General features: G+C 39.8%; 3 protein-coding genes across 5 annotated transcripts; all 3 read left to right on the plus strand.

Annotated features, from left to right (window-relative positions):
• The first annotated feature begins 1,308 nt into the window (after positions 1-1,308).
• LOC102720028 (carbon catabolite repressor protein 4 homolog 1-like) lies at positions 1,309-8,162 on the plus strand. 2 transcript variants are annotated; one of them, XM_040521523.1, is made up of 13 exons: positions 1,309-1,511; positions 1,589-1,941; positions 2,920-3,673; positions 5,109-5,195; positions 5,299-5,382; positions 5,472-5,558; positions 5,657-5,743; positions 6,288-6,341; positions 6,431-6,522; positions 6,615-6,729; positions 6,807-6,957; positions 7,054-7,207; positions 7,793-8,162. In XM_040521523.1, the coding sequence occupies exons 2-12, from the start codon at positions 1,784-1,786 to the stop codon at positions 7,197-7,199; spliced, it is 1,815 nt and encodes a 604-aa protein (XP_040377457.1). In that variant the 5' UTR covers positions 1,309-1,511; positions 1,589-1,783; the 3' UTR covers positions 7,200-7,207; positions 7,793-8,162. The 2 variants fall into 2 exon arrangements, with proteins under 2 accessions (XP_040377457.1, XP_006649454.1); XM_006649391.3 differs by having other exon boundaries at positions 1,309-1,941.
• A 2,498-nt stretch (positions 8,163-10,660) lies between these two features.
• Positions 10,661-17,062, plus strand: LOC102719658 (carbon catabolite repressor protein 4 homolog 1-like). The gene is made up of 13 exons (XM_006651008.3): positions 10,661-10,797; positions 10,884-11,227; positions 12,266-13,028; positions 14,192-14,278; positions 14,382-14,465; positions 14,547-14,633; positions 14,732-14,818; positions 15,356-15,409; positions 15,499-15,590; positions 15,683-15,797; positions 15,882-16,032; positions 16,129-16,282; positions 16,622-17,062. The coding sequence occupies exons 2-12, from the start codon at positions 11,070-11,072 to the stop codon at positions 16,272-16,274; spliced, it is 1,824 nt and encodes a 607-aa protein (XP_006651071.2). The 5' UTR covers positions 10,661-10,797; positions 10,884-11,069; the 3' UTR covers positions 16,275-16,282; positions 16,622-17,062.
• A 3,057-nt stretch (positions 17,063-20,119) lies between these two features.
• LOC107303737 (non-specific lipid transfer protein GPI-anchored 14-like) lies at positions 20,120-23,067 on the plus strand. 2 transcript variants are annotated; one of them, XM_015834289.2, is made up of 3 exons: positions 20,120-20,669; positions 21,205-21,285; positions 22,682-23,067. In XM_015834289.2, exons 1-3 carry the CDS (start codon positions 20,330-20,332, stop codon positions 22,840-22,842), a joined length of 582 nt encoding a protein of 193 aa, XP_015689775.2. In that variant the 5' UTR covers positions 20,120-20,329; the 3' UTR covers positions 22,843-23,067. The 2 variants fall into 2 exon arrangements, with proteins under 2 accessions (XP_015689775.2, XP_040378189.1); XM_040522255.1 differs by having other exon boundaries at positions 20,125-20,669; positions 22,685-23,067.
• The last annotated feature ends 901 nt before the right edge of the window (positions 23,068-23,968 follow it).

Below are 23,968 nucleotides of genomic sequence, written 5' to 3' on the forward strand. Positions count from 1 at the left end.
CTCCTGCATGTGCCTTGCCTCTCCTCCACGATCCGTCCGTTGTTCCTCGTTTGCATCATACTCCTCGTGCTCCTTGCAAATGCACCCAACAACGATACTCCCCTGGTCACCGGCTGTTGCTCATAGGCTAGTCTCCCGTAGATGAGAAAAATCAGGCCTAGAAACTACACGTGTTAGAATTGAAAGGGTAGGAAAGTCATCCTTTTGCCTTCTAGCCAAATAAGAGCACCCCTAACTACTCATCTAAATTTGATCATTCATATCTTCATTTGGATGATCATCTAAAATAGTTTCATCCTTCGTATCTTTTTTACTCCAGCACATCATTGATATATGACATTCTTCATATCTCTTTGGAGGATGGAGAGAGCATCCAATATAAAGTTTCTCTCTCCTAATATGGATGACGTCAAAAATAGAGGATGTGATGGATGTTCTGCTGGAGTCCAATTTTTATCTTTTATACTCTATTTTCGAATAGAAGATGAGATGGATGAGTGTTGGGATGCTCTAAGTGAAAGGAAAAAAAGTACCAGAAGTGGGCGGTTTAGGGTATAAAAAGATAACAAAGGAATATTTGGATTGTATTAAAGTGCAGTAAGACCTTTTATGGTATAAACTAAAACTTGATAACTTTCAATGGCGCGAAACCAATTCCCCCTTTAAAATGCTACGTGAGTACATTTATTTTGCCATGTTACATTAAAAAAATTATTTATTTTGTTATGTTTTGGTTCATTAAATGTATTTTAAACATGACTTACATATTTACGTAAAAATTATGAAACAAGACAAATAGTCAAAAAAGTATATTCAAAAGTTAATAGCTCCATTGGTCAAAATATGAGGGAGCGTATGATTATACAATATTTATTTTTGTTGATGTATAATTTATATTTTAATATATAAGAACATTGATTTTTTTATGGGTTAACTTGAGGCTCAACAAATATACAAGTAGTAGAGGATTAAAAAAGACCACACTTCTGTGTTGGAAATGATACATATTCTTATGCGTCCCGTTAGTGTTGACATGTTATTATTTACAGTTTCGCTTGTAGCTAAGAAAGACAACACATTCGTAGCAATCAAAATAAGTTTTCACAACCATCAGTATTCTATAATTTTATGTTTTACGTCCTTTCATATATTTTAATAATATAAAGATACAATAAATATGTGAACAGATACGTGATGAATTAATTAAAAGATGCTATATCTAAATTTACTAAACATAAATAAATCACATAGGGGCCGCTCTATATAAGCACAGTCTCCCTCGTGTGTTTGCCTCGTGTAGCCCAAATGCCCAAATCCAAATAAGAAAAACCCATTAATAAAGAAAAAAGTGAAAAAAAAACAAAAGGAAAAACAAAAGGCAGGCAAGCGAGAGAAAGGGAAGAGAGTGAGGAGGAGAGCGGCTTCGAGGTTCGAGCCCAAAACCCTAGCCTCCCGCTCGCGTTCGGGGAGCCTTCCAGAAGCTTCTAGACCCGTACGGATCCTCCCGCCCGGTAAGCTCACGCCACCGGATCTCCCCAAGCCGCGAGCTCCCCTAGCTGAGATTTGACGCGATTTCGGGCGGCGGCAGCGGGTTCAGGCCTTCTCTCGGTTCGGCTTCGGGGAATCGCAACGCTGGCGGCGGTGGGCAGGTGATGGCGGATCCGCCTCGGGGTGGGGGATCTAGATTCCGGAGCTCGAGAGCGAAGTTGGAGCCTGACGAGAGGGTCGTGCGGTTGAAGCTAGGGTTTTGCGGCGCGAGGAGGGAGGGGAGCAGGAGGGAAGGATGCTGACCGTCCTGCGGGTGCACCTCCCGTCGGAGATCCCTATCGTGGGCTGCGAGATCACGCCGTACGTGCTCCTCCGCCGCCCCGATGGCGGCATAAGCACCGAAGATGTGCCTGAGACCGTCCCTCTGGATGGGCACTTTATGCGGTATAAATGGTGAGTAGCTCACATCTGAGCCTTCAAACAATTCAAAGTTTGTAGTCTTGTAACTTGTAAGCATACTTACTTCAGTGCAGAATGTTTGCAAAATGCGGAATTGCAAGACATGTTGTAGTCTAGCTAGATGATAGACAAACATGTCAATAGCCTTCCAGTTGGATGTATGCATCATAGGTACACCTGATAAGAAGTATTAGCATTTCCATGGCAGATGAGTGAAGCTATGCATGGCGTCATCGGTAATTTAATGTGCTTGGATTTGTGCAGAATGTGTAGGGTTACAGTCTACAGCGATATGCCCCTGAATCCCTGTAACACCATCACGCTAGCTGCTATGAAGTATAACTAGATGGCTTGTAGATGGACAGTAGGTGAAAAATTTAGGGAACATCTACCTTTTTTTGGTTCCGTATCGACATTCTGCCATTCAGGATTAATACAGACGTTTTGGGTTTCAAATACTGTATAGTGCTCACGTATCCATGGTCAAGGTTTTACTCGTTGTTTTTAGCTATAAACAAGAGCTCAGTCAAATTTGTGTTGAAAAAGAATTGGTCAAAGTTTGTATAGCTCAGTCAACGTTTTCGGTTATCAGAAAATGGAGGGAGCATGATGGGATTTTTGTCTGTCAGCGCCTATAATGAAAATCCTGTTGTTTTATAGTATATCTTGAATAGTCTATTATAATTACCTTGTTGCTATTAAGGGAGCTTTGTTTTAGTTGTGTGACTTACTATATTGGTGAATGGTGACACGTAGGAAAGGATTAAATGCTTTTATTAAGCGAGCTTTATGAATCATTCAACTAACCATTTTTGAATTGTGGATTCTGCATTTGTAAGTCGCAAGCCTGCAACATGGAATAGTTTATTTCTTCGTGTTGTCTATATGAGTATATTACTATTCCTCCAATTAACTTACCTTTGAACTTTTTACACAATAACATGTCTGACCATTGATTCTACTTCCGTCAAGGTTCCGCATACAAAGTGATCGAAGAGTTGCTGTCTGCAACGTGCATCCAACAGAACAGGCAACAATACAGTGCCTTGGGTGTTTGAAGTCAAAAATACCAGTTGCTAAGAGCTACCATTGTTCTGCCAGGTGCTTCTCTGATGCCTGGCAGCACCACAGGGTGTTGCATGAACGTGCTTTGAGCGCTCTAAATGAAAATGGTAACGAAGAGGAGGACTTGTTTGGCCGATTTGGCAGTGGCAATGCAGGGGTTATAAATGCCAGTTTATCTGGCTCAACATCAAGTATTGGACAGAGCTCAAGTATTAATAATGGACCTACACCTGTGTATCCCACAGGAACTGACAAGAATTCTGGTGAAACTTGGTTTGAAGTGGGACGTTCACGTACGTATACGCCAACTGCTGATGATATTGGGCATGTCCTAAGATTTGAGTGTATTGCAGTGGATAGATCGACTGTGGGAGCTCCAACTTCAATCATGACATCCCGTGTAATTCCTGCTCCAACACCCACTCCACGTCGTCTTATACCAGTGAATTCAGCTGATGTAATGGGGCACTTTGATTTAGACAACCGAACTTCTTCTTTCGGGACATTCACAGTGTTGTCTTACAATATTCTTGCCGATACATATGCAACAAGTGATACATACAGCTATTGCCCAACCTGGGCACTTTCATGGGCTTACAGAAGACAAAATTTGCTGCGTGAAATTATTGGTTACCATGCGGATATCATCTGCCTTCAGGAGGTATGTCATTTCAACTGTCATCCTTTTATTATAAAAAAAAATTCAAGGATGTGAATGTTGCCATATCTACTTGACTACCTCTTCCGTGTTCCGACTTATGTTTGTAAAGTCAAAAAATATGTTTGAAGTGCTTAACAAACTTGGTTGTCATTTTTAGTCATCTTGCAGTAGTCCACCCTTAATTTATTTATCCTAAACCTCGCTTCTTTGCTCACGATACTATCCCCAAGTCTTTATTGTGTTGTTTTCTGCTTCATTAGTTCCACACTTCCACAATAGCTGGATTATTATTATTCGTTGCTCTCTTGAATTTTCCTAGGATAGTAGAATATTCCCCCAACTGAAACCAACCTTTAACAAGTGCTTTTGAACTGCTCCTTGTTTTCACCTTTTTTCCTGCTTGATTGTGCTGCACCCTCCTTTGAACTATAAACTCATCAAATGAAAGTGATTAATGCTACCTTTGTCATGTAAATGGTGTTCTATTGAGGGACAATTGTGATTTTGCCCTTCTTTTTAAGGGTTCCTGATTATGTCCGCACTTTTTTAACTGAAGCTTCCATCTGCCCCTATTTTGGATGGTTGTTTGGTGGGCCCAAATTAAATGAGTTAAAAAAGAATGTGATTACTAAGAAATGAGGACAGACCACTGTACCCCCAAACCAAATATAACACTGCGTCTGTCTGTTGGCCATTCAAGTTGATCCCCAAAGCAACTCTAACCCTAGGCTAGCACCAGGGCCACGGCGTGCGGACAAGGTGGCAGCTGCTGGAGGAGGAAGCTCCGGTGGGTGCAGGTTGGTGCCCGGCTGGGCAGTGGCACATGTGCTGCACGGGGCGGCCGACACGATTAATACCAGGGCGATGCGGCGAGCTGCGTGGCGGTCAAGGCAAAGAGTACCTCAGCGCGTTCCTCAATGATGTCTTGTGCCTTGTCCTCCTCTGCTTTGTTTTGGCCGATGGGAACACGCTGATCAGCCTTCTCTACCGCTGCTAGTGCCGCCTCTGGGATCAGGTGGTCAGTGTGAAGCAGCTGGATTGGAACCTGCTGGTGTTTGATCTGGACAGTGGTCTAGTGGGGGTCTGTCATTTCGCCTGGCGAGTTGTGCACATTGTCTTTACTCTTGAGCCGTATGTTTGTTTCAGTTCAAACGCTCATTACCGATTCATTGTTGATATATATCACTATATTCATTGGTTGCATTGGTTTGTAGCTGCAAGGACACACTTGTCTTTTAACCGCAAACTTAATACCGCCGGTCCAAAAAAGTGGGGGCAAAATCACAAAGTCTAAAAAGTAGGGGTAAAATCACGATTGCAGTTCAAAACAGGGCAAGAATAAAATTGGCCCTTTTCTTAAAGTTAGCATGCAGTTATTAGATATATCAAATCTACGTTATGCCTATAATAATGAACTAAACATTACTGTTTTCAGGTTCAAAATAATCACTTTGAAGAGTTCTTTGCACCAGAGCTTGACAAACATGGATATCAGGCTCTGTTCAAGAAAAGGACAACTGAGGTATGCTTTTTATTTTGTGTTTGGATAAACGACTTTGCATACTGTTTTGTTTGACTTCATAATTATTGCTTGATGTGTTGTTTGTTCAACAATTATCAAATAGGTGTATACTGGGAATCTTCAATCAATTGATGGATGTGCTACTTTTTTTCGAAGGGACAAGTTTTCACATGTCAAAAAATACGAGGTATCTCAGCAGCAGGGTTCTTGTTATAGACTTATAGTCTTCAATTCTCTTCTTATCAATTCTATAATACTTTATGAACTTAAATGCAGGTTGAGTTTAATAAGGCTGCACAGTCTTTAACTGATGCAATTATTCCAGTTACTCAAAGAAAAGTGGCTCTAACTCGATTGATTAAGGTATGCCCAACTTGAAAAACAAGAAATATGTCCTGCATCCTATGCTGTTAGTTGTTATATTAATTAGTACCGCGTGTCAATTCTTTTCTGCTTTGCAGGATAACATTGCGTTGATTGCAGTTTTAGAAGCTAAATTTGGTAGCCATGGGACTGAAAACCCTAGCAAAAGGCAGCTCCTTTGCGTGGTAATTTTTTTTTCTGAGTATATTTATTTTTTTGCAAACATAATTGTTTTACTGCTTCTGAATCATCCAAATAACATCTATCATGGTGATTATCTCACTCAACAAACCACATATCTTGGCAAAGGATGTTTCTTCATGGATTTTCTTTAAGGTTTTGTTAATGAACTTGTAGCATTAGATGATTCTGTCATGAGTCAGGACTCTGGAAAATACAATATAATCAAATGCCATACAATAGTAATCAGTTTCTGAAGTTTTTTACCCATAGCTGTTGCCTATGATGAGAGAGAACAAGATGCATGTTTTGCATGTCTATTGCGTGCATGGTATTCATCAACTTATTGTTGGATCCTCTTGTTTATTTGGTCATTTTGATTATTCGTTAGTTGGAGGGTTTTAATGCACCTTTTATGATATACCATGAGCTGTTGACCTGCATTATTAGACTATATCAAGTATATCTGCATCGTGCTTTAGTTATCATGTAATAGCATGTTTGGTGCCACATGGATCTCATTTCTTTCTTGAACTGTTTGTTTTTCAGGCAAATACACATATTAATGTTCACCATGACCTCAAAGACGTCAAGCTATGGCAGGTCAAATCATTACTCAGATTCTGGAATTTTATAATAATAATATTTTTTCTTGATTCGATGATTGTAATCTTCTATGAAAATCCTTTCAGGTTAACACCCTCCTAAAAGGATTAGAAAAAATAGCTGTCAGTGCGGACATTCCAATGCTGGTCTGCGGAGATTTCAATGCGACCCCAGGAAGGTTTGTTCATTTCTTGAAGGACTTGGATTTATTCTACTTATGGCTTTCTATGTGAAGATTCTAAATGGCAAATGTGCACTGTAACATTGCAGTACTCCACATGGGCTTCTTGCTATGGGTAAAGTTGATATGTTGCATCCAGATCTAGCAATAGATCCTCTTGGAATTTTGCGACCAGCAAGCAAGTTGACACACCAGCTTCCTCTGGTACAATTCATGGTTGTCACTAATCTACTTCATATTTCTTAGTTATGGCTCTGAACAAAGGATTTACTTGTTTACAGGTCAGCGCATACTCTTCGTTTGCAAGGATGGTTGGTGGTGGTTATGATTTGGAACACCAAAGGAGGAGAATGGACCCTGCAACAAATGAACCGCTTTTCACAAATTGCACGAGGGATTTCACTGGGACCATTGATTACATATTTTACACAGGTTTGAGGTCAAACTTTGTCAAAATGCTACATGTACCAGTTTCTGGAATATGCAAGTATTGCTAGATTTACTTTTGCAATCTACTTGCAATTTCAGCGGACTCGTTGACAGTGGAATCGTTGCTGGAACTTCTGGATGAAGATAGCTTACGAAAAGACACAGCTCTTCCTTCACCTGAATGGTCATCGGATCATATAGCACTCTTAGCAGAATTTCGGTGCAAGCCTAGAGTTAGACGATGATACTTTAGGTATGACAAAGTACTAAAAATTACTGCTTCGTTATACCATTGGTTTAGTTGAAATTACCTGTATTTTTAGATAACAGAGCATCCATCAATATTCCTTGAATGGTATGCCGTTCACCAAAACCAATAAATGTTGTACCACAACTTTGATGAGCCAAATGCAGGAATTATTAGTTTCAAGCACACATATGTCTAGACAGATCTTACATAAGCTTGGGGCAGTATCGTGTTATGTTATCCTCAGCCTAACTAGCTGTGGATATCGTGTGGGTAAAGCTGGGTCTACTTGTAGAGTCGTTCGGTACTCGAATATGTCGTGCTCTTGGTTAACGGAGATATGTCTATGGGTGAATTCAGAGTGGTGGCAAAGGTGATTTAGAGTAATGTTTAATATGGTTAATTGAATGACATAACATGTTTATATTAAATATGCGGTTAGTATTGAGGTTTATTTGTAAACTACTAAGGTTAGAGAGTTGAACCATTTTCCATTCTTGTTACTCTCACATTACTGTTTATACTTTTCCTGTTTGGCTTGCGGAGCACTTGTATACTGAGCCTTGCATACTTTTGGCTTTAATTGGTCAGGAAGATGCTACAGGTAAAGTCGAAGAGGTTGAGACCCCCTAGGAGTGGGGCGAAGACGAAAGCTTTGACTTTTAGGGCGACTCTACGCTCAGGCTGTTCCTGTGGTGGAGAGTTGCGTCTTTTTGTTTCTAAGTGTAAGGCCGTAGGCCCGTTGTGTGTGTTTTAGCTTAGCCCGGAGTTGTACTAAAACCTTATCGATTTGTATAATTGATCGAAACATTGTTTTTGTATCATTCTGTGCAACTTCCTGTGCAGTTATGGGACTTGAGGAACGCTCGGATTCGGTCAAGCACATCCCTCACGCTTTACATTTTTGTTTAATTTTTATGTTCTTGCGTTAAGCAGGGCATGAATGCCCTTTGTCCCTGGTCTCATGCACCATTCATTTATATAGGAAGAAACCCTGTCATCATGAAGCGTTGTCGGTCTTGTCGGAGCCTTGCACTATTCTGGCTATAGTCATCAGTCATTGTGTCGTAGTCTCATAGCTGATGGTTGTCACTCTTTGGCATCTGTGCATTGCCCTATCCATGACATCTACCGCCAATTCTTTCACATACACCAAATACATGGTGGCATAAAGATTGAGATCAAGGTCTCCATGGCAAGAGCCATGGCGGCCTTGAGACAGTGTGCTTTTCCCGCATGTGCCTTGCCCTTCCTGCGTGATCTGCCCGTTGTTCCTCGTCTGCATCAGCTGTGCTATTAGCACAAACCACCCAACAACCATACTCCCTTCGTCAACAGCTGTTGCGCATAGGCTGGTTTCCTATGATAAGAAAAAATTATGCATACAGACTACATGTGTGTAGAATTGGAAGGGTAGTAAAGTCATAATTTTGCCTTCTAGCCAAATCTATACTATTGTAAATAATAATAATATTTTCGTCGTCCGTAATCCAATCGCCTAACGTTTATGTAATCTATGCTCAAGCCCAACACATATGCGCATTATTGACGCAATGGATAAGTCTCTCCTATGTGAACAGGACGTTCTGTGTTTGACTCCCGGGAGAGGCATCTGTCAAATTTCACCCTGTTTATTTGTTATAATTTTTTCTTACTATAAATGTATCACACAATAGATAGCAAATTAACACCAAAAATTTGTCACCTAAACAAAATTTCAAATGAAATCATTATTATTGTGATTTTAGATTAGATTATTTTCAGTGTCGTACAAAGTTAATGAGCAAAAATGTTCCAGATATAAATACTTTATTTATGTATAAATTTTATGAGAAGAATTATTTTATCTATGTGTAAAGTTTATATATATTTATGTAAAAGGTTTATGAATGGAAGTATTTTATTTATGTACCATGTTTATGTATGTTGGCCATAATTTACTATTCCTGACCTATCACATAATTTATTTTTAAAATTTATTTTAATATAGATAATTAAAATTAACTTGACCCGGTGCAACACACGAGCATTTCTCTAGTAAGTGAAAAGAAAAAAAGACTACAAGAAGTGGACTATTTAGGTAGTGGTGGGCGCTCGGTTGTTTCGGTTTGATTGGTTCGACTTCTTTGGTTTACGTTGAGATCAGTTTGTGTAAAATAGAAACCGGCTTAGCTAAAAAAAGCAAAACCAGAATAAAAAAATCCAGAGAAAATCGATATACCGAAGAGAAACTTCATACATACCTGACGTAAGGAGAAAGCGTTGGTAGCCCCCACACCGATCACACATGCATGGCGAACAACCCACGATGGTTGATGTGCCCCAGACTACTTGGGGAAAGAAAATTTTGCGCATGGATACACTAATTGTTCGGGATGAGGTGACTAACCAACAACTCCTACGTAAGGACTTCAGTTTATTTGGTTTCTTTGGTTCGCAACGAATATAAACCGATCTATGAGCCAAAAACTGAACTAAATCAAAACAAAAGTCGAACATCCAATCGATAACCGAACAAACCTCTACTTTGGTTTTGTTCGGTGTAGTTCGATTCGTTGTTTAGTGGCTGGTTTATTTTTATCCACCAGTAGATTTAAGTATAAAAAGGTAAAGAAGGAAACTTTGGATTGTATTAAAGTGCACTAAGACTTTTTTATGCTATAAACCAAAACTTTAGAACTTTCATTGGCGCGAAACCAATTCCCCCTTCAACATGTTACGTGCGTATCGTTTATTTCGTCATGTTAAATAAAAAAAATATTTATTCTGTTATGATTTGGTTTATCATTAAATGAACTTGAAACATGACTTACATATTTACATAAAATTTATGAAACAAGACAAATAGTCAAAATGCATATTCAAAAGTCAATAGTACCATTGATCAAAATTTGAGAAAACATGTGATTATACAATATTTATTTTATTAATGTATATTTTTTGTCTTAATATATAAGAATGTCGATTCTTTCATGGGTTAACTTGAGGCTCGACAAATATACAAGTAGTAGAGGATTAAAAAAAATTGTACATCTATGATGAAAATGCCATACAATCTTATGCATACAATTAATCTTGACATGTTATTATTTACAACTTCGCTCATAGTCTGAGCGAAACTAAAGAAAACACCTGAGCCGTAGCAATCGAATGAGTTTTCCACGACCATCACGATTTTATAATTTTATGTTTTATGTCCTTCCATATATTTTAATATTATCCTTCCATATATTTCAATAATACAAAGATATAATAAGTATGAGAGTAGATATGTGAGACAGAATTTATACTCCGTAGATGCTATGCAAAAATTCAGTTAAAAATGAATACATTTATACATCGGAGAGAGACGGCTCTATATAAGCACCGCCACCCTTATGTGTTTGCGCTGTGCAACCCAAACCCAAATAAGAAAATCCCATAAAGAAAACAAAGTGAAAAAAACAAAAAGAAAAACAACAGGCAGGCAAGCGAGAGAAAGGGAAGAGAGAGAGATAGAGAGGAGGAGAGCGGCTTCGAGCCCAAAACCCTAGCCTCCCGCTCGCGTTCCCGGAACCTTCCAGAAGCTTCTAGACCCGTACGGATCCTCCCGCCCGGTAAGCTCACGCCACCGGATCTCCCTAAGCCGCGAGCCCCCCTAGCTGAGATTTGACGCGATTTCGGGCGGCGGCGGCGGGTTCAGGCTTTCTCTCGGTTCGGCTTCGGGAAATCGCAACGCTGGCGGCGGTGGGCAGGTGATGGCGGATCCGCCTCGGGGTGGGAGATCTAGATTTCGGAGCTCGAGAGAGAAGTTGGAGCCGGACGAGAGGGTCGTGCGGTTGAAGCTAGGGTTTTGCGGCGCGAGGAGGGAGGGAAGCAGGAGGGAAGGATGCTGACCGTCCTGCGGGTGCACCTCCCGTCGGAGATCCCTATCGTGGGCTGCGAGATCACGCCGTACGTGCTCCTCCGCCGCCCCGATGGTGGCATCTCCACCGAAGATGTGCCTGAGGCCGTCCCTCTGGATGGGTACTTTATGCGGTATAAATGGTGAGTAGCTTACAACTGAGCCTTCAAACAATTCAAATTTTGTAGTCTTATAACTTGTAAGCATGCTTACTTCAATAATATATACTTTTTTTTTGTAAAGGCAATTACATTTTTTCAGTGCAGAATGTTTGAAAAATGCGGAATTGCAAGACATGTTGTAGTATAGCTAGATGATAGACGAACATGTCAATAGCCTTCCAGTTGGATGTATGCATAGTAGGTACACCTGATAAGAAGTATTGGCATTTCCATGGCAGATGAGTGAAGCTATGCATGGTGTCATCAGGGATTTAATGTGCTTGGATTTGTGGAGAATGTGTAGCGTTACAGTCTTCAGTGATATACACCTGATTCCCTGTAACACCATCACGCTAGCTGCTATGAAGTATAACTAGATGGCTTGTAGATGAACAATAGGTGAAAATTTTAGGGAGCATCTACTTTTTTGGGTTCCATATTGACATTCCACCATTCAGGATTAATACAAACGCTATGCGTTTCAAATATTATATTGCTCATGTATCCATGGTCAAGGTTTTACTCGCGTCATTTATTGTTTTTAGCAATAAACGGGCACTACGTAAGAGCTCAGTCAAATTTCTGTTGAAAAAGAATTAGTCAAAGTTCGTACAGCCCAGTCAACGTTTTCGGTTATCAGATAGCGGAGGGAGCATGATGAGATTTTTGTTTGTCAGTGCCTATAATGAAAATCCTGTTGTTTTATAGTATATCTTGAATAGTCTATTATAATTACCTTGTTGCTATTAAGGGAGCTTTGTTTTAGCTGTTTGACTTACTATATTGGTGAATGGTGACACTTAGGAAAGGATTAAATGCTTTTATTAGGGGAGCTTTATGAATCATTCAACTAACCTTTTTTGAATTGTGGATTCTGCATTTGTAAGTCACAAGCCTGCAACATTGAATAGTTTATTTCTTCGTGTTGTCTATATGAGTACATGACTATTCCTCCAGTTTACTTACCTTTGAACTTTTTACATAATAACATGTCTGACCATTAATTCTACTTCCGTAAAGGTACCGCATACAAAGTGATCGAAGAGTTGCTGTCTGCAACGTGCATCCAACAGAACAGGCAACAATACAGTGCCTTGGGTGTTTGAAGTCAAAAATACCAGTTGCTAAGAGCTACCATTGTTCTGCTAAGTGCTTCTCTGATGCCTGGCAGCACCACAGGGTGTTGCATGAACGTGCTTTGAGTGCTCTAAATGAAAATGGTAACGAAGAGGAGGAGTTGTTTGGCCGATTTGGCAGTGGCAATGCAGGGGTTATAAATGCCAGTTTATCTGGTTCCACATCAAGTATTGGACAGAGCTCAAGTATTAATAATGGACCTACACCTGTGTATCCCACAGGAACTGACAAGAATTCTGGTGAAACTTGGTTTGAAGTGGGACGTTCACGGACGTTTACGCCAACTGCTGATGATATTGGGCATGTCCTAAGATTTGAGTGTATTGCAGTGGATTCAGAAACAAGATCGACTGTGGGAGCTCCAACTTCAATCATGACGTCCCGTGTAATTCCTGCTCCAACACCCACTCCACGTCGTCTTATACCAGTGAATTCAGCTGATGTAATGGGGCAATTTGATTTAGACAACCGAAATTCTTCTTTCGGGACATTCACAGTGTTGTCTTACAATATTCTTGCCGATACATATGCAACAAGTGATACATACAGCTATTGCCCAACCTGGGCACTTTCATGGCCTTACAGAAGACAAAATTTGCTGCGTGAAATTATTGGCTACCATGCCGATATCATCTGCCTTCAGGAGGTATGTCATTTCAACTGTCATCCTTTTATTATAAAAAAAATTCAAGGATGTAAATGTTGCCATATCTACTTGACTACCTCTTATGTGTTCTGACTTATGTTTGTAAAGTCAAAAAATATGTTTGACGCCCTTAAACAAACTTGGTTGTCATTTTAGTCATTTTGCAGTCGATCACCCTGAATTTATTTATCCTAAACCTCGCTTCTTTGCTCATGGTACTATCCCCTTGTCTTTATTGTGTTGTTTTCTGCTTGTTTAGTTCCACACTTCCACAGCTGGATCATTATTATTTGTCGATCTCTTGAATTGTCCTTGGATGGTAGAATGTCCCCCCAAATGATTGTGCTTTCTTGAACTACTTATTTTCACTTTTTTTTTTCCTGCTTGACTTGACTGTGCTGCATCCTCCTTTGAACTCTAAACTCATCAAATGAGTGCGGTTAATTCTAACTTTGTCATGTAAATGGTGTTTTATTGAGGGACAATTGTGATTTTGCCCTTCTTTTTTAGGGTTCCTGATTCTGTCCTCAGTTTTTTTAACAGAAGCTTCCGTCTGCCCCTATTTTGGATGGTTGTTTAGTGGGCCCAAATTAAATGAGTTAAAAAAAGAGGGTGATTACTAAGAAAATGAAAACGGACCATTGTACCCCCAAACCAAATATAACACCACGTCTCTGTCTGTTGGCCATTCAAGTCGATCCCCAAAGCAACTCTAACCCTAGGCTAGCAGCAGGGCCGCGGCTTGTGGACAAGGTGGCAGCTTCTGGAGGAGGAAGCTCCGGTGGGTGCAGGTCTTGTGCCTTGTCCTCCTTTGCCTTGTTTCAGCTGCTTGTGCCACCACTGGGATCAGGTGTTCAGTGTGAAGCAGCTGTATTGTTGATGAAATGTGTCGTACCTGATTTGTGGCTGCAAGGGCACACTTGTCTTTTAATCGCAAACTGAACACCGTTAAGATGATCTAACAGAACAGGGGCAAGCCCCGAGGTTCGGTCAAAAAGTGGGGGCAAAATCACGAAGTCTAAAAAGTAGGGTAAAATCACAATTGCAGTTCAAAAGAAGGGCAAGAACACAATTGACCCTTGTCTTAAAGTTAGCATGTAGTTATGAGATATATCAAATCTACGATATGCCTATAATAATGAACTAAACATTACTGTTTTCAGGTACAAAATAATCACTTTGAAGAATTCTTTGCACCAGAGCTTGACAAACATGGATATCAGGCACTGTTCAAGAAAAGGACAACTGAGGTATGCTTTTTATTTTGTGTTTGGATAAACAACTTGGCATACTGTTTTGTTTGACTTCATAATTATTGCTTGATGTGTTGTTTGTGCAACAATTATCAAATAGGTGTATACTGGGAATCTTCAATCAATTGATGGATGTGCTACTTTTTTTCGAAGGGACAAATTTTCACATGTCAAAAAATACGAGGTATCTCAGCAGCAGGGTTCTTTTTATAGTCTTTAATTCTCTTCTTACCAATTCTATAATACTTTATGAACTTCAATGCAGGTTGAGTTTAATAAGGCTGCACAGTCTTTAACTGATGCAATTATTCCAGTTACTCAAAGAAAAGTGGCTCTAACTCGATTGATTAAGGTATGCCCAACTTGAAAAACAAGAAATATGTCCTGCATCCTATGCTGTTAGTTGTTATATTAATTAGTACCGCGTGTCAATTCTTTTCTGCTTTGCAGGATAACATTGCGTTGATTGCAGTTCTAGAAGCTAAGTTTGGTAGCCATGGGACTGAAAACCCTAGCAAAAGACAGCTCCTTTGTGTGGTAATTTTTTTTCTGAGTCTGTCTTTATTCTTTACAAACATAATTGTTTTACTGCTTCTGAATCAACCAAATAACATTTATCATGGTGATTATCTCACTCAAGAAACCACATATCTAGGCGAAGGATGTTTCTTCATGGATTTTCTTTTAAGGTTTTGTTAATAAATTTGTAGCATTAGATGATTCTGTCTTGAGTCAGGACTCTGGAAAATACAATATGATCAAATGCCATACAATAGTAATCGGTTTCAAAAGGTTTTTACCCATAGCTGCTGCCTATGATGAGAGAGAACAAGATGCATGTTTTACATGTCCATTGCTTGCATGGTATTCATCAACTTATTGTTGGATCCTCTTGTTTTTTTTGGGTCATTTTGAATATTCGATATTTGGGTGTTTCTATGCACCTTTTACCATGAGCTGCTGACCTGCATTATTAGACCATGAAGTATATCTGCATCATGCTTTAGTTGTCTTGTAATAGCATGTTTGGTGCCATGGGGATCTCATTTCTTTCTTGAACTGTTTGTTTTTCAGGCAAATACACATATTAATGTTCACCAAGACCTCAAAGACGTCAAGCTATGGCAGGTCAAATCATTACTCTGTTTCTAGAATTTTATAGTAATAATATTTTTTCTTGAATCGACGATTGTAATCTTCTTCGAAAATTCTTTCAGGTTAACACCCTCCTAAAAGGATTAGAAAAAATAGCTGTCAGTGCGGACATTCCAATGCTGGTCTGCGGAGATTTCAATGCGACCCCAGGAAGGTTTGTTCATTTCTTGAAGGCCTTGGATTTATTCTACTTATGGCTTTCTATGTGAAGATTCTAAATAGCAAATGTGCACTGTAACATTGCAGTACTCCACATGGGCTTCTTGCAATGGGTAAAGTTGATATGTTGCATCCAGATCTAGCAATAGATCCTCTTGGAATTTTGCGACCAGCAAGCAAGTTGTCACACCAGCTTCCTCTGGTACAATTACCCTATCATGGTTGTCACTAATCTACTTCATATTTCTTAGTTATGGCTCTGAACAAAGGATTTGCTTGTTTACAGGTCAGCGCATACTCTTCGTTTGCAAGGATGGTTGGTGGTGGTTATGATCTGGAACACCAAAGGAGGAGAATGGACCCTGCAACAAATGAACCGCTTTTCACAAATTGCACGAGGGATTTCACTGGGACCATTGATTACATATTTTACACAGGTTTGTGGTCAAACTTTGTCGAAATGCTACATGTACCAGTTTCTGGAATATGCAAGTATTGCTTGATTTACTTTTGCAATCTACTTGCAATTTCAGCGGACTCGTTGACAGTGGAATCGTTGCTGGAACTTCTGGATGAAGATAGCTTACGAAAAGACACAGCTCTTCCTTCACCTGAATGGTCATCGGATCATATAGCACTCTTAGCAGAATTTCGGTGCAAGCCTAGAGTTAGACGATGATACTTTAGGTATGGCAAAGTACTAAAAATTACTGTTTCGTTATACCATTGGTTTAGTTGAAATTACCTGTATTTTTAGATAACAGAGCACCCATCAATATTCCTTGAATGGTATGCCGTTCACCAAAACCAATAAATGTTTGTACCACAACTTTGATAAGCCAAATGCATTCATTATTAGTTTCAAGCACACATATGTTTAACTGTGTATGATTTTTGCCCCTCCTGGGGCTTGAGTTAGTAGTTGAAAATCCAGTCTGACAGCTGGGGCACTCATGATGACCATTTAATACAGAATTCTGCTGTTTACTACAGGTCCTGAATCCTGACATAGCATTCTGTCTGCAGGTACATCCATGTTCACTAGGAGGAGCTCTAGCCGAGCAATTATCAACATACACAAAGAGAACATACTCAGGGGAAGTAAAATTAACAATCTTAAGGAAGGGAAGATTGTTATGTTCATTACTCTTTTACATTTCTGCCCTGATTTTTTTAGTAGCTCTAGCTGGATTGTGACTTTCTATAGAAGTCTCCATGCAAAGAGAAATATTTAATAGCTTTGGTATCATTGTTAGTTTTTTTTTTGTCAGTTTTCCTACAATCTAGTTCTTACAAGCTGGAAATGACCCCTTCCATTGTGTGCGTCCCAATTTTCTGCTGACATGTAAATCTGTCACATGGGGTCAGTGCTAGTTTTCGGAAACGTTGAATTGTTGTCTAAGAGCCATAGATGCAAACTGAAGTACAGCTATCATGAAAGAAATGAAATACCGGGTTTATTCTGTTTCAAGAATTTTGAGGGTCGCTTCAGGTTTCGTGTATTTTTTGATGTTTTCCTGAATGTAATTCAGATTGTCCCTTTGATCCTGCAACCTCATCTTTTCGCTTATGCTCATGGTTATAATCCAAAATTTAAATTTTCAACCTTAAATTTGAAGTTGATTTTGGTTTTTTATTTTTTAGCCTTGGCTTTTAGATTAGTAATTACACGTGGATAAAAATTTTATTCAAAATTTATTTTGTTTGCAAAACAATCAACCCCCTTCTGATGTTTATCAACAGTATGCCAATTTATTCTTACTTTTTCAAGGTAAGAACACGTCCAAAACAGTTGTGGCCGATCTGAACTCCGGAAAACAAAGGATGTACTGTACGAAACTTTCTGTGCATTTGTGCCCTGACATCAGTGAAATCAAGTGTGCTTAACTGTTCCTATCTCTTTGTTGTTAAAGGGGAAGCGCTGGAATGTTTTTATTTTTTTTAAGACCACCACCCTATAATTGATACACTTGCATTAACTTTGGTTGCCAGCAGCTTCATGCCAAACCCTACTGTAGCCCGTTTAATATTGTGCCGAGATTCATTGCTCCTGCCATCTCTAGTACACAGAAGTTAAAGACTGCACTATATAGTGCAGCTTACTACTGCTAGTAGTCTACTAGCCAAGCTATAGGTTTGGATCTTTCATCTTGAGCTGTTCTGGTGCACTGTACAGAAGTTGCCACTTTGCTTTGCTACCCTACCGTCTGCCACCATCCTGGTTCTACGCTGCACATCCGTTCTTGACTCGGGAAATTGTCCTTTGCATCCATGGTGAACACTCAAGAGGAGGAAAGGAAGGCACCAGAAAACCGTTTTGGTTGATGCAATGTCCTGGTACTCTAGATGCCGCTGTGCTGTATGTAATCTCTCAGTTCTAACATGTACTGCTTTCTGTTCCACGTAGATTTTATTTAAAAACAACTATTCTGTTTAATTTTATAATTATCATTGTTTTTGATAAAAGAGTACTCAAACTTTTAAAACTTAACTATTAATAACTTTTCAAATATTTTATTGAGAACACTAGACAAATAGACGAGCCATAAATAGTACTTCAATCAAAGTAACATTTATTTACTTTATATATATAAATAGAAAATCAAAGTTAATATAGATATAAAAAATCACGTAGTCATCCAAAACGATAAGAATTATCAAACTGGATGAAGTATTGCATTAGAGTTTAATAAAGTAAAAAGATGAGTTAAAATTTGAAAAAAGCATGGAACAATTGCATTAAGTTTTTTAAAAAACCGAAAGATATTTTACCCTCCGATGTTTTGTATCGACATGTATGATGCATTATAAAAATAAACTTTTTGGGATGCAGTGACCATTTATTAAATAAACATTATATCTGGTAATACGAATCTGAAGGCAAGGTCTGTCTAGATTTACGTATTATTCTCAATACTAATCGGCTACAATCTAGAACAGAGGCGGTACTCCGGACGGTTTTTGTTTGCGAGAACTAGGCAAGTGCTTTCTTGGTTGTATGACTTGAAGGCATTGGCAGGTAATCCACATGGAGGCAAGGCGATCCGGCTGTTCATCAGGGCAGCAGCAGTTGCAGCGCCACAGTTCTCTCTGTACCCTCGCATGAATGCCGGAGTTATTAGCTGCTGCTGCTGTGCAGTGCTTTCCCCCATCCACCCCAACCAGGCAGCTCATCACAGCGACCGCATCTATTCGCCCCTTGAATTGCATCATACTACGACAAGGTTCTCAATATCTATTAGTAGCTGATAATAGTCATGCTAATGGGTCGAATAGAAATGAATTATATGAGTTGTGTTTTAATTTAAATTGTCTTTCGTTGGAAGTAAATGTATTATATTTAGTTAGTTGATTTTAGGTTTTATCCGTGGAAGGCAAATTGATCCTTTAATTGTGTAGCTAATGAATAAGAGAATAGACATACCTGGAACCTACATGTAGAAATTAATCAAAATTTATACAAAGTTGCTCTTACATAATAAATATTCCTATCAAATTTTAGATCCGAGTTTATAGTATGAACACGAGTTTTAAAATTTTAGATCCGAGTTTATACATACCGAATTGGTACATCCATTCTGTTAGAGTGGATCGGAACCATTTAACCAAATGGTTTGACGCGGGTTAGGCTAAAAATAAGGTTTGATTGGTTTGGATTGGATCCTAATGAAGAATAATTGATACAAGTTGGTTTGGTAGATTAATTAGTAAAGATATGGATTGGATTGAAATCTCTTAGCAGGCTTAGAGCATCCCAACAGCTCATCTAAATTTGGTCATCTATATCTTTATTTGGATGATCATCTAAACTAGTTTCATCTTTTATATCTTTTTATACTCTACTAGATCATCCATAACAACCTTTATATTTCTTTGGATTGGAGGACAGAGAGATCATCTAAATAATCTAAATATGAAGGTTCTCTTCTAATATGGATGACATCTAAAAATAGATAATAGGATAACCGTTCTATTGGAGCTCAATTATAGTCATTATTCTCTATTTTCAAGATAGATGATGAGATAGATAAGCTGTTAGGGATGTTCTTAGCTTAGCTTGATAAACGTTCACTATCTCTAATTAAGGAAAAAAATCAAATGGTTTATTTAAAAATGTTTCTTTCGTATCACGCATAAACCACAGCTTCCTCTGCATTTTATGTCATGCAAAAACGACGGGCTTCAAAAAAAAGAAAAAAAAATCAAGTTTTTTTAAAAAATATTTGTTTTTTTGATGAACTCATAGAGTTTATCGTCAATTATATGAGATTGTTGCCCTGCATAACTATATTACTAGTCGATGAAAACCTGACAGTTTCGAGCAAAAATTACCAAATATCTGATTTTAATATATACCTTTTCAACTTGTTTAGCATATGGAGCATCATCATCATTCATTAATTCGCCGCTACGCGCGTCTCGTTTTGGTCGTTTGTGGTGCCCCCCTGTAACCGTAATGTTGAGCAGAATACGGCAGCCGCACTGCAGCAGACACGGTGTGGTGCTGGTGCACCGGTGTCGAGCGCCGAGCAGTGCGCCGCTGCCGCGTAGCCCGTCCGAGCACGACACACAGCACCCTCTCCTCCTCCTCCTCTTCCGCCCGCTATAATAAACTCTCCTTCACCAACCACGCCCACCGCTCAGCCTCACTCTCGCGCGCACACGCACTCGCACTGACACCACCACCACCACCACCACCGGTGGCAAGGCAAGCTGTTGGAGCTGGGGCTGGCCATGGCGGCGATGAAGATGGCGGTGGCGGTGGCGGTGGCGGTGGCGATGGTGGTGGGGGTGGGGGTGGTGAGGGGGGACATGAGCGCGGACAGGACGGAGTGCGCGGACCAGCTGGTGGGGCTGGCGCCGTGCCTGCAGTACGTGCAGGGGGAGGCGAAGGCGCCGGCGCCGGACTGCTGCGGCGGGCTCCGGCAGGTGCTGGGGAAGAGCCCCAAGTGCCTGTGCGTGCTGGTCAAGGACAAGGACGACCCCAACCTGGGCATCAAGATCAACGCCACCCTCGCCCTCGCCCTCCCCTCCGCCTGCGGCGCCACCCACGCCAATGTCTCCCACTGCCCCCGTACGCCACGCCACACTCTCCCCCCCTCCTTCCCCCTCCTCCTCCTCACCCTCGCCGTCGCCGAGACGGACGACCGCTCGCAGTCGCAGCCTCGCAGCTCGCTTTGTTTGTTTTCTTGCGGTCCGTGACCACGCCACCTTTCGCTGCCGGCCTTTTCTTTTTCTTTTTTTTTTTTTTGCTGCTACTCGTTTACGACAATCTTTTTTTTTTTGGTTTCTGCTTATACTTATAAACCAAAATTTAAATTTTTAATCATAATACCTGGTGTTTTTTTTTATCAAACTTTAGCTGAGCTTAATTTGGGTTAGCTACTATTCAGTTCGTTCTATATTATATATATGCGCCAATGAATGAATCTAGATATATATACATTGATAACTGATATATAGATGGATTAGATAAACCTAAAAAGTCTTATAAAATGTTATAAAATGAAACAGAGAGTACTTAGATAAACCATATGTTTTTGTGTGTTTTTCTCCGTTTCTGTGTGTAAGTAACGCGAGAGAGTTATTTGTTGTGTTTGTGTTTGCAGAGCTCCTGCACATTCCTCCCAACTCGAAAGACGCCGCCATCTTCAGCCCCGGCGGCGACAAGGGTTCCCCTGCAGGTCCAGGTGAGACCTGTTCATTTACCTGCCATTGTCTCCTCCATTAATTCCACTGCAATACCATTTCCTCCGTTTCAAAATGTATTGTGCTTTGATTCTTAAAATTGGTTCATAGAAAAACGTAGCAGAATCTACAAACATCAAATTTATTGCATTAAATCAATGTTGAACATATTCTTAATAATATATTTAGTTGGTGGGTTAGAAATCCTGTTATGTTTTTCAATAAATTTGGCTAAACTTAAAGAGGTTTGGATAAATCAAAACAACTTACGTTCTGAAACAAATGGAGTAGTACTCATATGTTGTTGTCATGTGGGAACTACTCTAGCGAGCACTAGTATTGTTGTCATGTGAACGTGAGGAACTTGATCTCGCCGAAAAGTGTGAGAGCGTGAGGCAATGTGAGTATGTCACCCACCAAACGCAGCACACTGATGTCTCTCCCATCATCTCGCATCGAGAGGACAAATGCTACCATTTTTCTAACTTTGTAGCCCGTTCGTTTTATTCAATGACTCCAAAGGACTGAAAATTTTGTGCCCTTTTTATAGCCAAACGACATGTTCACAAATGAAAGACAATTTGTGAATAAAACTTTTAGAGCTTCACTATGCGTACGATTGTCTGTTTACAATATGTGTACGATCAAACACTCCTATAAGTGTATTTTAACGGATGCAAGGTACAGACCAACAGAAAAGAAAGATTCTTCTCTAATGTGAGCGGCACGGCGTTTGATCGTACTACGATTGTAAATAAACATCGTATGTATTGTATTTTCCAAACTTTTATATACGTGTTTTTAGCGATTTAAAAGCCAAGGCTAGAAAATAAACTACAATAAAAAAAGCCAAAACCAACTCCAAATTTTAGGTAAAAATTTAAATTTTCGTTTATAATCATAAGCAAAAGCGAAAAGATTGAGCGCTAGTTCAGCATGAACCTAAACTGGAATTAACATGGAAAAAATGTGCTGCCCAAATTCCTCATGAACATGTCTATACCACAAACAGTTAAATAATCGCTTCCAGCTTGTCAAAGTCCTAGCAATTCACTTGTGTAAGAAAAGATACTGCAAATTAACTGATAGTTTCATATTACTCAAGGACAATATTTCCATTTCTTGAAAGAGAGCTATCATTTCTCAAGATTTTAACACTCTTATTTGTTACTCACTCTGTTTCATATTATAAGATTGTTTTTGTCTTTTTTAGATTTATTTATAGAGCAATGTATATATTTTGTATATATATGTCTAGATTTATTAATATTCATACCAGAAAGTCGTGGAACGTGAAACGAGGGAGTACAAATGTATTGTGCATTGTACGTTACAATTAGTCACTCGTCTCTTACCTGCCAAAGTGACAATAATCTCCGGTCTCTCACTTTCTCCTAGTAGCTAATGACAACTCGACGGCGGCGACCAACTCGCGTGCGCAGCAGGCGACCAACGGCGGCAGCCTCTCCTCGGCGGCGACCACCGGCGCTGCACTGACGGCTTTGCTGGTCGGCTACTTCCTCCTGCTCCTGCCGGATTTCTCGGCTCCGTCCTTCTAGGTCACTGCCCACATCTCGTGCGTCTCTGCAGCTACCGATCGAAAACACAAAGAACACAGGATTAAAATGGACAATGCCTGATGAAACTGAATGTACGATGCATGTTGTGTGGCATGTGACAGATAGTGATTTGTTGCCGTCTTCTGTGTACTGTAATGTTCAATTCTGCTATGTGTCTTCTATCTGCTGTGTTCTGGATTCTGGATCATGGATGTGTTTGCTAGCTTTTCTAGTCGTACATCAGGTTGGTTGCTGATCCTGAATTCCTGATTGATGTTTCTGGCTTTCTGCCAGTGAAGGTGAGGCATTTGATTGATTTTCGCTTTCAACTTTTCGTTCTAGCTGTTCCTTGTGCTTCTGAATTGTGATGCTCACTGTTTTCTGGGCCCTGTTATCTGATAACCGGAATTGTTTCATCGTGAAGAAGTGAGCAAATTGATCAGTTTATATATTCCTGTTACCCCACAAAATCCTAGTTATTTTATGATTCTAGTTATAGTTATATAAATCACATGGGTTTTACACGTGTCTTATAGGATGTATCCACCGATCACTGTCTGATTCGCTATACTAATGAGTTTTAAAATCAAATCTAAACTTTATGAATTCTTTGATATAAAAAGTTTTAGCCATCCAGGTTAACCCTTTTTTTTTTTCTACTGTCGCAAGTTAAAATGGGCTACTCGTGGCGTTCTCTGAAATTACAGAATCATAATACCCGGAGTTCTGTGTCATGGGTCAAAAACTCTAAATTTTGCATAACTTTGATCATGATGCCTAGGATTTTATGAAATTTACTCCAAACTTCCATGCTCTATTATTTTACTGTATTAATTTTTTTGAGACAATGTTTACGGTACTGATTAATTTCAGAAAAGAAAGGGGGGATAAATTTCAAGCTTGAAAAACGCATATCCCAATCCGAATAAAAAAAAAAAAGGTTACGGCTTACTCATGCCCATTAACACGGCCCAGTCAAAATCGGCGACCGCAGCTTTCTCCGATATAAAGAGCCCGCAGGCCCAGCGTTTTCCTCCTCCAACGCTTCGCCCCCCTCACGCCGCCGCCGCCGCCTCTTCGTGCTCGTCCGCCTCCGCCCTCACGAGGAGTCGAGGTGCGTCTCTTC

This window comes from Oryza brachyantha, chromosome 3 (assembly GCF_000231095.2).
Source record: "Oryza brachyantha chromosome 3, ObraRS2, whole genome shotgun sequence".
Taxonomy (NCBI): domain Eukaryota; kingdom Viridiplantae; phylum Streptophyta; class Magnoliopsida; order Poales; family Poaceae; genus Oryza; species Oryza brachyantha.

Excerpts from the sequence above, each read along its gene's own strand:
- LOC102720028 (XM_006649391.3), top strand. The coding sequence starts at position 1,784 with ATGCTGACCGTCCTGCGGGTGCACCTCCCGTCGGAGATCCCTATCGTG. Across the intron at positions 5,383-5,471 it reads CACATGTCAAAAAATACGAG|GTTGAGTTTAATAAGGCTGC; the intron begins GTATCTCAGCAG and ends ACTTAAATGCAG. Across the intron at positions 5,559-5,656 it reads CTCTAACTCGATTGATTAAG|GATAACATTGCGTTGATTGC; the intron begins GTATGCCCAACT and ends TCTGCTTTGCAG.
- LOC102719658 (XM_006651008.3), top strand. The coding sequence starts at position 11,070 with ATGCTGACCGTCCTGCGGGTGCACCTCCCGTCGGAGATCCCTATCGTG. Across the intron at positions 13,029-14,191 it reads ATATCATCTGCCTTCAGGAG|GTACAAAATAATCACTTTGA; the intron begins GTATGTCATTTC and ends TACTGTTTTCAG. Across the intron at positions 14,819-15,355 it reads AAAGACAGCTCCTTTGTGTG|GCAAATACACATATTAATGT; the intron begins GTAATTTTTTTT and ends TTTGTTTTTCAG.
- LOC107303737 (XM_015834289.2), top strand. The coding sequence starts at position 20,330 with ATGGCGGCGATGAAGATGGCGGTGGCGGTGGCGGTGGCGGTGGCGATG. Across the intron at positions 20,670-21,204 it reads CAATGTCTCCCACTGCCCCC|AGCTCCTGCACATTCCTCCC; the intron begins GTACGCCACGCC and ends TTGTGTTTGCAG. Across the intron at positions 21,286-22,681 it reads GGGTTCCCCTGCAGGTCCAG|TAGCTAATGACAACTCGACG; the intron begins GTGAGACCTGTT and ends ACTTTCTCCTAG.